Source organism: Rhinichthys klamathensis, unplaced genomic scaffold (genome assembly GCF_029890125.1).
Source record: "Rhinichthys klamathensis goyatoka isolate OS25496 unplaced genomic scaffold, OSU_Roscu_1.1 h1tg000279l_1, whole genome shotgun sequence".
Classification (NCBI taxonomy): domain Eukaryota; kingdom Metazoa; phylum Chordata; class Actinopteri; order Cypriniformes; family Leuciscidae; genus Rhinichthys; species Rhinichthys klamathensis.
The window spans coordinates 289,385-305,418 of NW_026606798.1; the positions used below are offsets into that span (position 1 = coordinate 289,385).

A 16,034-nucleotide genomic window follows, 5' to 3' on the forward strand; every position below is an offset into this window, starting at 1 on the left:
ACCAACCACCTGACAGTTTAATGTAATGTTAACCCATAAAGCTAAGTGGTTTCTTAAGTTTGATAATTAATCTGCTATGTCATGTTTATGACATATTCATGACAGGTTGTCTTGTCTTAGTAATGTCAAGTTGTCATGACGAAGACACTGACAGGTTATGATGTATTGGTTTATGTCAAGTTGTCATGACAAAGACACTGATATGTTATGATGTATTCGTTTATGTCAACGTGTCATAACAAAGACATTTCGAACAATGTCATATTTGCATTAAAAATGTCATAATTGAGCGAATGACACTTAATGACAGTTGTCATATACATGCATGAAACCTCTTTCATATTCATGACATGTGTCATGTCATGATTATGAAGGTGTCATGCCAGTCTTATGCACACCCCTTCAAGTAAAGTGTTACCAATATTTTCTATCTTGATATACAGGAAGTGAATTCTGTGTACAGAATTCTAGCAGCCATTTTAAATACAGGAAATATTGAGTTTACATCCACCAGCTCCCAACATCAGAGCGACAAGAGTGAGGTGCCCAACTCTGAGGCCTTAGATGATGGTAAGTGCCTGATTATTTTCATGAATGTTAGTTTCTAGGTTTGCATTTACGGAACCCACATTTTCCTCATGACATAAATCTCACAAATGTTGTCAGTAATAATTTGGCAGACAAAAAGCAAGTTACAGATCCATTCCTGATGTTCTTCTCTCTGTATGTGCTGTGGACAGCGGCCGCTCTGCTCAGTATCGGCTCTGAGGAGCTTCAGGAAGCTTTGACCTCCCACTGTGTGGTAACCCGAGGAGAAACCATCATTCGCACCAATACTGTGGACAAGGCCACTGATGTGAGAGACGCCATGTCTAAAGCTCTGTACGGACGTCTCTTCAGCTGGATTGTGAACCGCATTAATGCTCTGCTACAGCCTGACACTAACATCTGGTATGGCAAAATAGTATCACCATCATCATGTTTGCATCCTTCAGTCTAATGTTAAAATATACCAAAGCCATTTTACAAAGGCCTTTAGTAATACATTGACACAGCTTAGGCCAATTTGAAATTTCATGATGGTCTTAAAGGAATAATTCACCCAAAAATGAAAATACTGTCACCACCCTTGTGAAAAACTTGTGTTGTGTTTTTCAAATCTTAAATGTATATTGTTAAAAAAACTGTACTTTCATATAATATAATAATAATTAAATAAAATGCCACTTCAGTGTACAGTACTTAAAAAGAGTACACTTCCATGGCTGTTTTTAAAAGTGTACATAAAGGGTTAGTTCACCCAAAAATGAAAATTCAGGGAACTATATTCTCTGAAGGCGAAGCACTCTCAGGTGCTGCAGTTATCACTCCGCCCAAGTAGCAGTGCTTCGCCTTCAGAGAATATAGTTCCCAGTATTTATACGGTTAAAATATGTCTGTGTCTCATGTGACTTTGTTTTTTGTACACTCTGACTATACAAATCACAACATGTAAATAGGAAAATGTTTGCGTTATTTTGTCACTTATTGGGATTAGTATGCTAGCTGCAACCATTTACATCCAGTATTTGTGCTAAGCTAGGCTAGCGGTGGGTGCGTCAAACAGACTTATAGCACGCACGGAGATGAAAAAGGTATGTATGGACTTATCTAACTCTGGGGGATAAGGTGAATAGGCTAAAGTCCCAAAAAGTCGGAGTGTTCCTTTAAGGTTGAGCCACTGTAGTCACTTGGACTATTTTAACGATGTCTTTACTAACTTTCTGGGCCGGCAGGTTTCAATTACATATAAGCCTATGGAGGAGTGAGACAGCTCTCAGATTTAATAAAAAATATCTTAATTTGTGTTCCGAAGATGAACGAAAGTCTTACGGGGTTGGAACAACATGAGGGTGAGCAATTACTGACAGAATTTTCATTTTTGGGTGAACTAACCCTTTAAAGGAGTCCTTCAGCACTGCCAAAATGGGCTTTAAAGAAACATGCCGACTTTTTGGGACTTTAGCTTATTCACCGTATCCCCCAGAGTTAGATAAGTCCACACATACCCTTCTTATCTCCGTGCGTGCCGTAACTCTGTCTGACGCACCCACCACTAGCCTAGCTTAGCACAAATGCTGGAGGTAAACGGCTCCATCTAGCATTCTGCTCCCAATATACGCTGATTTCACGCAGCCGCCATTTTGAAATCGAAAGCGAGGCTCCGGTGGGAAGAACCCCGGAAGTACAGATAGACAACAATGCCTTGGGACTAACAACCTGAAGCTGCTGCCGGGATTTACACGGATGGATGTGTCAGGGTTCTGTCACTTCTGTCTAGTCTATTTCTTGGTTTTGTGACAGAGCCCTGACACTCCTGTTTTGTCTTGTCTGTGTGCCTTGTTTCATGTGCTTTCATGTTTTGTATTGTGCTGTGTAGCACACAGCTTGTGTTTTACACTAGCTGTGTGCTTTCATGTTGTCATGTTTTGTGTGAACACGTGACTTATGAGTGTTTTCATTAGCTGCGTATTCATGTCTCGTTTTGTGTGAGCACATGGCTGGTGATTGGTTTTACTGGCCATGTGCTTGTGTTCAAGGTGTGAGCACATGGCTTGTCATGTATGTTTCCTTGTGCCATGTGCTCTCCTGTTGATTGTCTAGCCCCTCCCATCTTGTTACCTGATTATTGATTCATTTGCCCCACCTGTCCTCCCTCGTTACCTCCTTTGTTTGGTCTCCCTATTTATTCTCCCTGTGTTTGCAGTCCTGTGCTGTTTCGTCGTTGAATGGACCTCTTGTGTCCTGCCTAGATGCTGTTGCCAAGTTCAGTCAAGTCAAATCAAGTCTGTCTGGTTTTCCCCAGCGGGGGAATTTTTGTTTGTATTTGTTTTATTTTTTATACTTATTAAAAACCCATTTTTCCTGCAATTGAGTCCTCGCTTCATCTCCTCAACCCTGACAGGATGTTAATATTCAATATAGGATATGTCTATAGTTCGTTCCTGCTTCTTTTTTTACGTTCTGAATTCTATATAAAAAAATGATTTTATTTATAAATGAATTTCACTGTATATAGTCTAAAGTATGAAAGAAATGTATGTACATTTTTAGAATAACTAATTTCTACATTAAACACAACAATACGCCTTCGCATTCGCGACTCTCCTATGATTAAAGGCGACACTTCCGGTTTTTTTCCCACCGGAGCGATTTCAAAATGGCGGCTGCGTGAAATCAGCGTATAAGTGACAAAATAACGCCAACATTTTCCTATTTAAATGTTGTGATTTGTATAGTCACAGCGTGTACAAATAACAAGGTTACATGAGACACAGCCATCTTCTAACCGTATACATACTGGGAACTATATTCTCAGAAGGCGAAGCACTGCTACTTGGGCGGAGTGATTAGCGCAAGTTGCGATAGTCTTTTCTTCCCTATTTTGTATATATATCCCAGTGAAACGGCTTCTCGAACAAGAACAAATGTAAGGCGGGGCTTGATTTTGTTCGTGTGCAATTGACTGGATGGTTGTATAGTTGTGATTTGCCATTTCTGTGATCTCATGTGAGTGACACATGAGTGGTCATTTAAGATGGTCACCAGCCAAACCAATAGATATAACAACCTTTAACCTGCTGGTAGAAAAAAAGTCTTCCCATCCTGGTTAAGACAGGCTTTTTCAGCAATGTACTATTGAGCTCATCTTTGTGGATTGACTTTTATATCAAGTTAATTTAAAGATAATTTAAAGGTAATTTCTAAACTTTCATCCCAGTCTCCCTCCTTGAATCTCTCCGTTACGGATGCGTTTACATGCGCAAGCATCGTCTCCAGCGATGACCTCCAGTCTAACCAGCTCAGAATATTAATATCCACAGCAAAAGAAGAAAAGAGCTATAAAAAAGAGGGTTGTATAAATTTTTGATACAGAGTTACATTGAAAAAAATAATATGCAGATGATTAAAAAGACTTCAGAGAGAGTGGAAAAGCCGTTCATTGATCCGAGTGAATCCTGTCAGACTTCAGCCACGGGCTTGTCAGAGAAACTCACGTCTTCCACCCCGATACACACAATCCAAATTCTGCCATTTCCACTCCAATCAGCAGCGCATTCAACATTATTGCCACTAATAACCTGTTAGCGGGAGCAGAAGGTGACCTCTGGTCGCTGTCTGAGGAGTTTGGAGGAGATCGCGATTGGCTGAATGTTCAGAGACGAGAGGACCAGCTCTTTGTAAATTGAAATGACATGCTGAAGCAGACCTGTGTTTTTAAAGGTCTTTGTTTCTGTGTTTTCTTGGTTGACAGGTTGTAAAATATTTAGTTGTTTGGGTCATTAGCGTGGTTAAGGCCTTAATGTGTTGTGACGGTCAGCTAATGTTTGGCTCTGTGTGTCTTTGAAGTGCGGCTGAGAGTGGAATGAACGTGGGGATTTTGGACATCTTTGGTTTCGAAAACTTCAAGAAGAACTCATTTGAGCAGCTGTGCATCAACATCGCTAACGAACAGATCCAGTTCTACTTCAATCAACACATCTTTGCCCTGGAACAGGTAAGACGTTCTCTGTGCACAAACAACCTTAAGCAGGTGTATGTTAGCTCAAGTTAATCCTAAACCCACCACCAATATTTGTCCTGGAATACATCTGTATCAGTGTGCATAGCAAAGAAAGAAAATGGTGTGAAATATGTAATGATATTTTCTCCTCAGTAGAATCTCTGTGCCTCTAGAACCATTGTTTTGTCAATCAAGTAACCTGACATTTTCTTATGACTTATGAATTAGACAAATCAGTCATGTCATATGTGGCCTCAAACGATTTTTATATTTTTGTTATTATAAAACTGTACTTTCAAATAATATAAAGGTAAGTGCACCTACACTTTGAATAGCTTTTTCTTAAAGTCCCCCTGTAGTGAAAATCAAGCTTTTAATGTATATGTCTGTGGTGTTTTTAAAATCCTTTAAGACAAACCATGTTTAAATTCATAAGTCGACAGCATTGCTGAGTATTTTCTTCTTAAAACTGCAGTGAACCAAAGACAGTCTCAAAAACACGGTTTGAAATCGCTGGTGTTTCTGACGTCACAAACTACCTTGTAACCAATCAGATCAACGTGTGACCAGTGGATCTCTGAGCTGAGTGAGTGAGTGGAGGCGGGGCTCATTTGCATATTCATAGAACCACGTATACTAAATGAGGCAAGGGTGTAGAGTTACATTCAAGCTATTTTAAGGCATGACGAAATTTTTTCACGGAAAAAAAACATTTAAATATGTAATTTTGGTGATCAAAGATGAGTTTAATGTGATACAATTATTGACTACAGGGGGACTTTAACAAACTTATGTACGCTTTTAAAAAGTGCATTTTGTGATGTCAAATGTAAAGTTTTACTTTCACGTACATTTGATATATTTTGTTTTAATAAACTTTTTTCATGACTTAATGAAGTACACTTGATGAGTTGACTAACATAAAGCAAATGCAAGTGTGTTAATCGAGTGTGTTATGCAATATTGCATTCATAATTAATATATTTTCAATGTACTGCATCATTACAAATGTGTAATTACAAAATGAATACATAAAACACAAGTTTTAATAGAAATGGCATTAAAGTATATTTTAGTTTACCATAAATGCTTGTCAGTTGCATTTAACATTACAGTTAGTTCACACTTATATGTGTGTGTATATATATATATATATATATATATATATATATGCACAATTTAAGGGTACAAGTATTGTTTTGCTTTGTTTCACACACAATCTATGATGATATAATGAATTCTGCATGTACCATCCTTTATTCACATATATTTTTAATTTCAGATCACATTTGTATATAAAAATTCTATATGATTATTTTCTGATTCCCTCCATTTTATGCACAAATATAGGTAATATATAAAACCTTGTTAATAATTGTAGCAAAAACATTGTTACACTCTAAAAAATGCTGGGTTGTTTCAACCCAAATTTGGGTCAAATATGGACAAACCCAAATGTTGGGTTAAAAATGTAATTTAAAATTTTAACCCAACTTTCAGTTTCAACTGTAAATGTTTTAATTACATTTTAACCCAACATTTGGGTTTGTCCATATTTGACCCAAATTTGCGTTGAAACAACCCAGCATTTTTTAGAGTGTAATAAGATCTTTTAACATCTCTACACGTTCTTGTTGATGTTAAGGTACAGAATACAGTACATAACACGTTTGTGTGTTTGTTCAGATCGAGTATCAGAGTGAGGGTGTAGATGCCAGTCTGGTGGAGTACGAGGACAACAGGCCCATTCTAGACATGTTTCTTCAGAAGCCCATGGGTTTACTGTCTCTCCTGGACGAGGAGAGCCGTTTCCCACAGGCCACTGACCAAACACTCGTTGGTAAGACTTTCTCCTTAGCGTTTCATCATTGCTGTAAATGCCGCATTAGTACTCGTTCATGTAAAGTTACTTACATGATGTTCAATATACATTCTTTTAAAGTAATGCTATAGAAAACCAGTATTAATTGACAAGTTCTCATTGTGTTTAAATATGTTTTCCATGTTTGAGATGATATGTACGTGAGATGACTATAACTTTTCCAGTTATTTTGATAACTGTTTTGTACCATGTTCTGATGAATGCTGAAGATGTGTCAGTTTGATAAGATTCTCCACTCACCTTCAGTGTTTGTAATAAAGATAAGTTTCAGGATAACCTGAGAAACAAGTACTTCTGGACACCCAAGCGTGTGGAGCTTTGCTTTGGGATCCAGCATTATGCGGGCAAGGTAAAGAGCTTGATTTCATAAAATCTCACTCACTTTTTACTAAAAGATGACATATAATGCAGTAATAAGTTCAATCAAATTCATAGCTCTGTTAGGTTGATTTTAATAATTATTAATGCACCGCACAGCAGTTTTTAGATGTAATATATGTAAAACAATATAGATAATATAGGTGTCATGGGTTGCTGTAGCTTAATCCGCAAGAAGAGATGAGTAACAGAACGAACAATGAAACAAGCAAGAATTCAACACAATCCATACATTTTAACACAAGACAATGATCTGAGGAAGACTTAAGGCTTAAATACACAGAGGAAAGATCATCAACAGAACAGGGAACAGGTGTGGACTAATTAGAAACCATGACAACCAATGAACACAGGCAAAACAGTGACAATGAATAAAACAGACTAGAAACTAAACAAGACGTTTTTGAAGGAAGACTCTTGTGTTCATTTAGTCAAAAATACAGTAAAAATAGAAGAAAATATAATATTATTACAATTTATTACTAGTTTAATTTACTCTAGTGATGGCAAATCTGAATTTTCAGCATTATTACTCCAGTCTTCCATGTCACATGATCCTTCAGAAATCATTTCTAATATGCTGATTTCTTATTATTATCTATGTTGAAAATTATTAGGGAAACATAATACATTTTTTGAGAATGCTTTAATAAATCATAAAGTTCAAAAGAACAGCATTTATTTTAAACAGAAATATTTTGTAACATTATACATGTCTTTGCTGTTATTTTTCATCGATTTAATGCATCATTGCTGAATAAAAGTATTAACAAATCTTTTCACATGTAAAGATGTGTAATGATTCTGTTTATTGAAGTAATTGTGTTTCTCTGTCAGGTCTTGTATAACGTCAGTGGTTTCCTGGAGAAGAACCGAGACACTCTTCCCGCAGACATCGTGGTGGTTTTGAGAACGTCAGAGAACAAGCTTCTGCAGCAGCTGTTTTCCAGTCCTCTGACTAAAACAGGTACCAGAATCATTAGACATTCATCCCGTGAGCTGTTCATGTCACGTCTGCGGTGTCCCTTCTCTCGCCTCTCTAACCAATCAGACTCGATTGTCGGGTCAAATACTGTGGTGCCAAAGAGCATCTGGGAGGTTTGAACAGTGTCATTTTATTGGAAAAATTCAATTCCTTGCAATGCTTCACAGCCCATTTTCACCCTCCAGAGGTCACCGGGTCATGTCAGGGCCAATGGGTGATAGGAATTGGCCTACATTAAAATTCCTGATGGTGGATTGTAAAATGTTTCGATTTGTTGGTGTGAATGTTTGTTGTAAAACATAAAGCAATCTTTTTAAAGTGATGTTCACACTTCAGCCCAGACACCTGTTGTAATAAGATTGACATTCTTTGTCATTATGGCCTTGTTTACACCTGGTATTAAGATGCGTTTCGGTCGTTCGGATCACAAGTGGACGAGGGAGACACATTCCCGTTTACACCTGGTGTTGTAATCCGTCTCTTTTGTCCACTTTCAACCACTTCTGTCCTGATTTCTTTGAGGGGAGAGTCTATGGGCGGGTGAATGTATGGGTTTTTTCAGATCTTTCGATATAATGGACAAAATAAGCTCACTCAATTTACATAAGAAACCCGTCCGGAGATGACGGAAAAACATACGGAGAGCATCAGCTTTCATTTCTGCTCTGATAGACACAAGACCAGCCGAACGCTGTGAGTGTGTGTTAGAAATCAGGAATGGTGAGAGAACATTGTGCTTGGTATGTTTTTCATATTCAAACCAAACTTTGGTCTCCAGCCGACAAAGTTTAAATCCCATCCGGCTAGAGGTCTTCTCATAATGTTCACTCATTAGATCAGTAGACGGTCTTTTGTGGCTGTTTGAACACATTCAACCTCATGAGTGTTTACACTACGAAAGCAATCCGGTCGAATGTGTTTTCAACTACCTCTGGAAGTGGTCGAAAGTGGACAAGCTCAAAGCGTTTTAGACCCGTTTACTCCTGTATTTAGCGTCGTCCACTTGTGATCCGATCGACCAAAACGCATCTTCATACCAGCTGTAAACAGGGCCTTACACACATCACTGAGGTCACATTATTGAGGATATGTCCACACTAGTACATTTACGTTTTAACATGGTGTTATAAAATGAAAACGATCCTCGTCCATACTGGCTGCGTTTCAGAAAAGATCTCCATCCACACTACACGACCGAAAACGCATGTCACGTGACCATTCATGAACACTGGGCATGCGAGTTCCATGTAGGGCTTCTGCCGCTTGAAATGAGATCTGTTGCCGATTGTTCTAATAGGCAGCTTCAGTATTATAAAATGCAGTTTAACTGTACAATGGCTGCTAAAAAGGACAACAAAGTCAGCAAAGCTTGCAGTTTCGTCTCCATGTTATTGTTTACGAGGCTGGTCTGTTATTGTCTTGGTCTGGTAGCGTAATGGTCATACTTGACGAATCAGGGAAGGATACGCAATGATCCAGAAGACCCAATCGGGGAGCGAAAGTGGGCAGCCACGCCTTCGTTTTCAAAAATCTCTGTTTTGCTTCATCTGCACTGAAACAGCGTTACCAAAAGTCTCTGTTTTCGAGGGTCGAAAAAACGCCGGAGTAGTGTGGACGCCCGGCGTAACCGTAGCAAAAGATATGCGTTTTAAAACGAAAACACACCAGTGTAAACAGGGCCTGAGAGAGTGCAGTCCACAACAGAGTTTCCGCTACAAAAAAATGGTGCCGGTCAAAGTGACCGGCAGAGGTTTCCTTTAACGGACATTTTGATGATATGCCGGTCAAATATCGCCTATTAATTAGTCAAGCTGAGGAAAACTGGAGGCAGGCTATGTAACTTAAAAAATGACATAATCAGGCTGTATAGAACGCAACATGTTATTATTAGCCTAACTTTCAAATAGACGGAAAAAAACATGAACGTCCGATTGGGGTTAACACCAATTGTTTTTTACTATGGTTTCACACACATTCACTTTTTGAAACATTGAGGCACGGATGTACCAAATACAAATAAATAAAACATCTCCTGTTAACTAGCAGATCATTCATTTAGTTCGCTATTAAATAAGAGATCTAGCGCTAAAATCTGTTGTTTTTGAAATCAAGCTGAGCGCTCGTGTCCGCTGCTATCAGTTGCATAGTTGCACAATCTTCACTCGGACGCGCGTTTCAATCTATCGCCGTTGCGGAGACTCTACACAGGCGAAGCACTGCTACTTGGGCGCAGAGATATCACAACACCTGAAATAAAGCTTGCCACAAAGAACCGGCGAAAGTAATGATTATGCATGAAACATTTAAATTGTTGATAAATTGATAAAGTTGAAGATGCAGACTCGCCATCTTCGCAGTAGTGAACGCGCCTAGAGAGAGAAATGCACACTTCATATGAATAAATTCTTATTTATTAATCCAGGGAAATTTGTTGATGAAACATTGATTAAAATGAAGATAGAATTTATACAAAACGAAATAAACTTTAAAGAAAGGCTTTCTACAAAACAAAACTAAATAAGTGGTCAAAATCATGTCTGACCAATTCCAAATGTTTTCCGATATATAGGCCTAATTGGTCATCTTATGATCCTATCTTACTCATCTCATGCGGTTCCCTTTTCATATAGCCTAATCAACATAGATGAAATAAAAAAATAATCACATTAAATTATTTATAAATATGAAACGTATATTTAAGTTTTTTAACTTATAATAAGCATCACACCGCTCCGCTTTGCTCACATGCTCTCGGTGTATTTTTGCTTTATACATTTTAGGCTTATTCTCAAATTCATATTGTGTTAGGGGGGCGGGATTATTACGCAATTTTAATCGGACAATTTGACCGGAGAGATTTAATTTTGTCGGACATTTCATTTTTTTTTCGGCCAATGTCCGGTAATTACCAGACAACGGAAACCCTGGTCCACAAATAGGGTACAAAATAGAAAAAAATGTGTAAATAAAGTTTTAATATGAAACGTATAAGTATAAAAGTAGGCTATATAAAATGCTCAGAATGGGTCACATGGTTTCATATAACAGGATTGAAGATTTAGCCTAAATCAAGCTAGTTTGGGAGCAAATGTTGGTTTGTAGTTATTGATAAACTAATATTTCCCATAAATTCAATCAACATCAAAATGTGTTTCTTTTATGTAAAACACAGTACACATGGTAGCCTATGATGCATATAATAATGCACCATATAGAAGTATTCAAAAATTTGGAGTAAATGACAGTAAAGGCAACATTTATACATTTATAATGTTACAAAAAAGTTCGTTCATCAAAGAACATTTAAAAAAAAAGCTTTTAGAGGTTTGTATTTTTACGCAAATTTATTCTACAGTGAATTTCCATTTGACAGATTGTTAATGATTAAATACAATGATTTGAATTGTAATGCTTTTTTTTTTTTGCTTTGTTAAAATATACACTCACCGGCCACTTTATTAGGTACACCTGTCCAACTGCTCGGTAACACTTAATTTCTAAGCAGCCAATCACATGGGGGCAACTCAGTGCATTTAGGCATGTAGACATGGTCAAGACAATCTCCTGCAGTTCAAACCGAGCATCAGTATGGGGAAGAAAGGTGATTTGAGTGACTTTGAACGTGGCATGATTGTTGGTGCCAGAAGGGCTGGTCTGAGTATTTCAGAAACTGCTAATCTACTGGGATTTTCACGCACAACCATCTCTAGGGTTTACAGAGAATGGTCCGAAAAAGAAAAAACATCCAGTGAGCGGCAGTTCTGTGGGCGGAAATGCCTTGTTGATGCCAGAGGTCAGAGGGAGAATGGCCAGACTGGTTCGAGCTGATAGAAGGGCAACAGTGACTGAAATAACCACTCGTTACAACCGAGGTATGCAGCAAAGCATTTGTGAAGCCACAACACGCACAACCTTGAGGCGAATGGGCTACAACAGCAGAAGACTCCACCGGGTACCACTCATCTCCACTACAAATAGGAAAAAGAGGCTACAATTTGCAAGAGCTCACCAAAATTGAACAGTTGAAGACTGGAAAAATGTTGCCTGGTCTGATGAGTCTCGATTTCTGTTGAGACATTCAGATGTTAGAGTCAGAATTTGGCGTAAACAGAATGAGAACATGGAACCATCATGCCTTGTTACCACTGTGCAGGCTGGTGGTGGTGGTGTAATGGTGTGGGGGATGTTTTCCTGGCACACTTTAGGCCCCTTAGTGCCAATTGGGCATCGTTTAAATGCCACGGCCTACCTGAGCATTGTTTCTGACCATGTCCATCCCTTTATGGCCACCATGTACCCATCCTCTGATGGCTACTTCCACCATGTCACAAAGCTCTAATCATTTCAAATTGGTTTCTTGAACATGACAATGAGTTCACTGTACTAAAATGGCCTCCACAGTCACCAGATCTCAACCCAATAGAGCATCTTTGGGATGTGGTGGAACGGGAGATTCGCATCATGGATGTGCAGCCGACAAATCTGCGGCAACTGTGTGATGCCATCATGTCAATATGGACCAAACTCCCTGAGGAATGCTTCCAGCACCTTGTTGAATCTATGCCACGAAGAATTGAGGCAGTTCTGAAGGCAAAAGGGGGTCCAACCCGTTACTAGCATGGGGTACCTAATAATGTGGCCGGTGAGTGTAATCTTGAACAGTACTTGATCTGATATATATCAATTCTCTCTCTAAACATTGCTTTAAAATATAATGGCACACCAATTTGTACCCTTTTGGTGGAAAGTGCCTCCCATGTCGTGTGTTTGTGCCAATATTGAGTTTATGGAAATTCAGCACCATTTTCAAAATGTCTGGTCTGATGTAGAGCATGATTGCGTGAATGTGGCGTGTAAATGTTCAAACTCAAATAAGTCAGCTTTATACTCTCGCCACTTTTTGTATGTGTCTCTCTCTCTCTCTCTCTTTATAAATACAAATCTCTCCCCCCATTATCTCTGGAGTGGCTGATCTCCAGGCAGAAGAATAGTGGGATAGACTGGAAGGATAGAGCTGTGGATGGATGTGTTTTCATTTCCTCTAAGCTGTCCGCTAGGCTCCCGCTGGTTCTCTGCTATCTTACCGGAGTTTGGGATATTCCAGCGATAAGATTTTCAAATACCCCGAGGAAGAAAAGCAGCTATTTAGCCCAGTAAACTGCTTTTCGTCTGCTATCGTTCTTCCAGGCAGGTGCTTAATAAAGCCAAGAGTTGCTAGACGGTCACTAGACTTAGTGAGGTGTGAATAGGAGCATGCTGGGTAATTATAAGATGTGTATTTTCATACATCTCTGCAGTTAAGCCATTATGTAGCTGCCCGCTGCCTACGGCTACCTGTTAATGAGTGTGTATAGTGGAAACCCGGTGAAAAACTCAGGGATTTGAAAGACCGGAGTGTTTTTAAGTTAATGTGTTGAGCTTAGGATAAAGTGTTGGTTAATTCGCTAAACGGATCATTTCATTGGTCAATTTTGAGGTGTGTGTGTGTAGAGAAGAGAGATAAGTTAAAGGTTGCTTCCCATTTCACATCCCAGATCATAGATTTTTGAAAGAATATGAAAAAAGTATATGGTCGATTTACTATTTCAGTGAATTTTTGAATTTATGTTCCTGATGTTGAAAGTAAAAAACAAAACAAAAAAAACATTTATATTGAGCAATAATGAACATGATAATTACCATTGCCTAAATGTAAACCCACATCAAAAAAGTAAGATTGTGGTCAGTAAGAAAGACATTAATACTTTTATTCAGCAAGAATGCATTAAATTGATCATTTAAATCTTGAATGATAGTGTACACTACCTTTTTAATATAAATTAGATGTATAAATATAAGAGCAATTCGTTCACATGGGCGTAGATACCCAGAAATACACTGATCTGAAGAACCTGTGATGAAGCTTTTGTAATCCTCAACAAACTCAAGAACCCTATGCAGAAAAAAAGTTATTTGTTCCTGTAAGAAATGGGTTTTTGATTAATCTAATATGCTACAAAGAATGACTGAACCTTTATTTGTTTAATATTGTAGCCATAATCCTCCTTATACTTAAATAACCTAATCATTTTAATCTGCTGGGTAAAATACCTGGTGGGTTTAATTAGCATATATTTTCATTGTTCTCTATATTTGCTGTTATCTCTAAACTTCTGGCAGACCCAGATTTAATCTGTTTGTCCTTGAAGTACACGTGCTCATGAGTGCAGAGTGAGCTGGGGCCACTAGGGGTCAGGCTTGATGATTCAAACATATCACTGTCTGATGTCAGTGATGTTTGTAGCATATGTACATGATGTAAAATCTTAGCGTGATCACAAGACCTGTGCTGAATAAATGATATTTGTGAAAATGCTGTAGAGGTCCGTTTTATAAATATAATACTTAATGTTTTCATTTCAATAATAGGTGATTTACAGATGGATAACCATATTCGTATGTATTTTTTTTTTGTTTACATTTTTACATGGTACGATTGTAAACCCTTAACATTTTTATTTACATATGAATGGTATTGATGCATCAATTTAGGTTAAACTTAAAGTTTGATTACAAAAACGACTTGCACATAATATAATATTACTGATTAAAAGTCCATAAGTGCCTTAAACACTTTCATGACTATTCATGGCTACACTTCTTAACACAGTTTTAAAAAGTGCACTTTGTAATAATGTCAGATTAAAATTTTGACTTTAAAGTACATTTTAAATCATTACAGTTTTAATAATCTTTTGTTGTGCTTTAAAAAAAAAGTACACTTATTTACTTGAACATAGGCTACTAACGCACATGTAAAGCAGCCTACTTGATTATAATGTTGTAGTTTGATATTTTATAATACATTTAATATATTTTAAATGTACTAAATTGCAACTTCATCATTACAAATGTGTAATTACAAATATGTAAATACGTGACATACCATTTTTAAATGACATATCTTCATTCTGCCCCTCTGTCTGAAATGATCAGTTTTTAAGGCGGCCACTGTTTTGATTGGCTAATGTCACTGCATAGAAAACGGTGTCAACGCCACTCGCTATTGCATGTTTAAAACCACAAAAAAAACATTGAAATCTATTGTTAAAGACAGTCATAACACCCTTTCAGAATTTCAAGTGTTAAACATTGCTCACCCAGCAGTTAAAAATGACCCAAGGTCAAACATAGTGTGAAAAGCCTACAAGTTACCCTGAAGAGTACAGGCTATTCTAGTTAAAGGGTTTGTTCACCCAAAAATGAAAATAATGTCATTAATGACTCACCCTCATGTCGTTCCAAGCCCGTAAGACCTCCGTTCATCTTCAGGACACAATTTAAGATATTTTAGATTTAGTCCGGGAGCTTTCTGTCCCTCCATTGTAAATGTATGTACGGTATACTGTCCTTGTCCAGAAAGGAAATAAAGACATCATCAAAGTAGTCCATGTGACATCAGTGGGTTAGTTAGAACGTTTTGAAGCATCGAAAATACATTTTGGTCCAAAAATAACAAAAACTAGGACTTTATTCAGCATTGTATTGTCTTCCGGTTCTGTTGTGGATCCGCGTTCAGTGCCGCCGCTGCTGACGTAAGACGCTGCTGACGTGTGTCTGTTGTGTGTGTGTGTGTGTGTTCTGGTTCTGTTGTGGATCCGCGTTCAGTGCCGCTGCTGACGTAAGACGCTGCTGACGTGTGTCTGGTGTGTGTGTGTGTGTATTCGGGTTCTGTTGTGGATCCGCGTTCAGTGACACTGGTGACGTAAGACGCTGCTGACGTGTGTCTGGTGCGTCCGTGTATACGGGTTCAAATAAATATGGCTGGGCAAAAAAATGCAAGTCTTCCTCTGTGTGGAAATCCTTATGCTACGTTCACACCGGACGCGAATAGCGCGTCAGGCGCGAGTGATTTCAATGTTAAGTCAATGCAAAGACGCGTTACGCGCGTAAAAAATTCCTGCGGCGCGAATGAGGCGTAGAGCGCGGCGCGGTAGACGCGAATACGCCTCATTCGCGCGTCAAGTATTAAGCGCCTGGCGCGTTAGGCGCGTTACGCGCGAATGATTTAGTTAGTGCTATTTGTGCATTCACGCGTTTGACGCGAATTCGCGTCTGCCGCCCGAGTTGAAAAATCTGAACTTCTGCGTCAATTCGCGCCGCGTTAACCAATCAGGAGCCTGCTTGCTGCTGTCACGTGGTGAAGTGACAGTTTATAATGTTATTTTATGTTTGGCCTCAATAAATTATTTTGTAATATGACAAAA

The 16,034-nt window shown here is 38.4% G+C and overlaps 1 protein-coding gene across 1 annotated transcript in view; it reads left to right on the forward strand.

The window, feature by feature from the left end:
* Positions 1–16,034, forward strand: part of LOC130102865 (myosin-IIIb-like) — a 135,428-nt gene that overhangs the window by 19,107 nt on the left and 100,287 nt on the right. The window contains exons 10-15 of the mRNA XM_056268965.1: positions 444–570; positions 741–951; positions 4,390–4,537; positions 6,230–6,383; positions 6,686–6,774; positions 7,641–7,770. Coding sequence (XP_056124940.1) covers positions 444–570; positions 741–951; positions 4,390–4,537; positions 6,230–6,383; positions 6,686–6,774; positions 7,641–7,770 — 859 coding nt within the window. The remainder of the gene's footprint in view (positions 1–443; positions 571–740; positions 952–4,389; positions 4,538–6,229; positions 6,384–6,685; positions 6,775–7,640; positions 7,771–16,034) is intronic.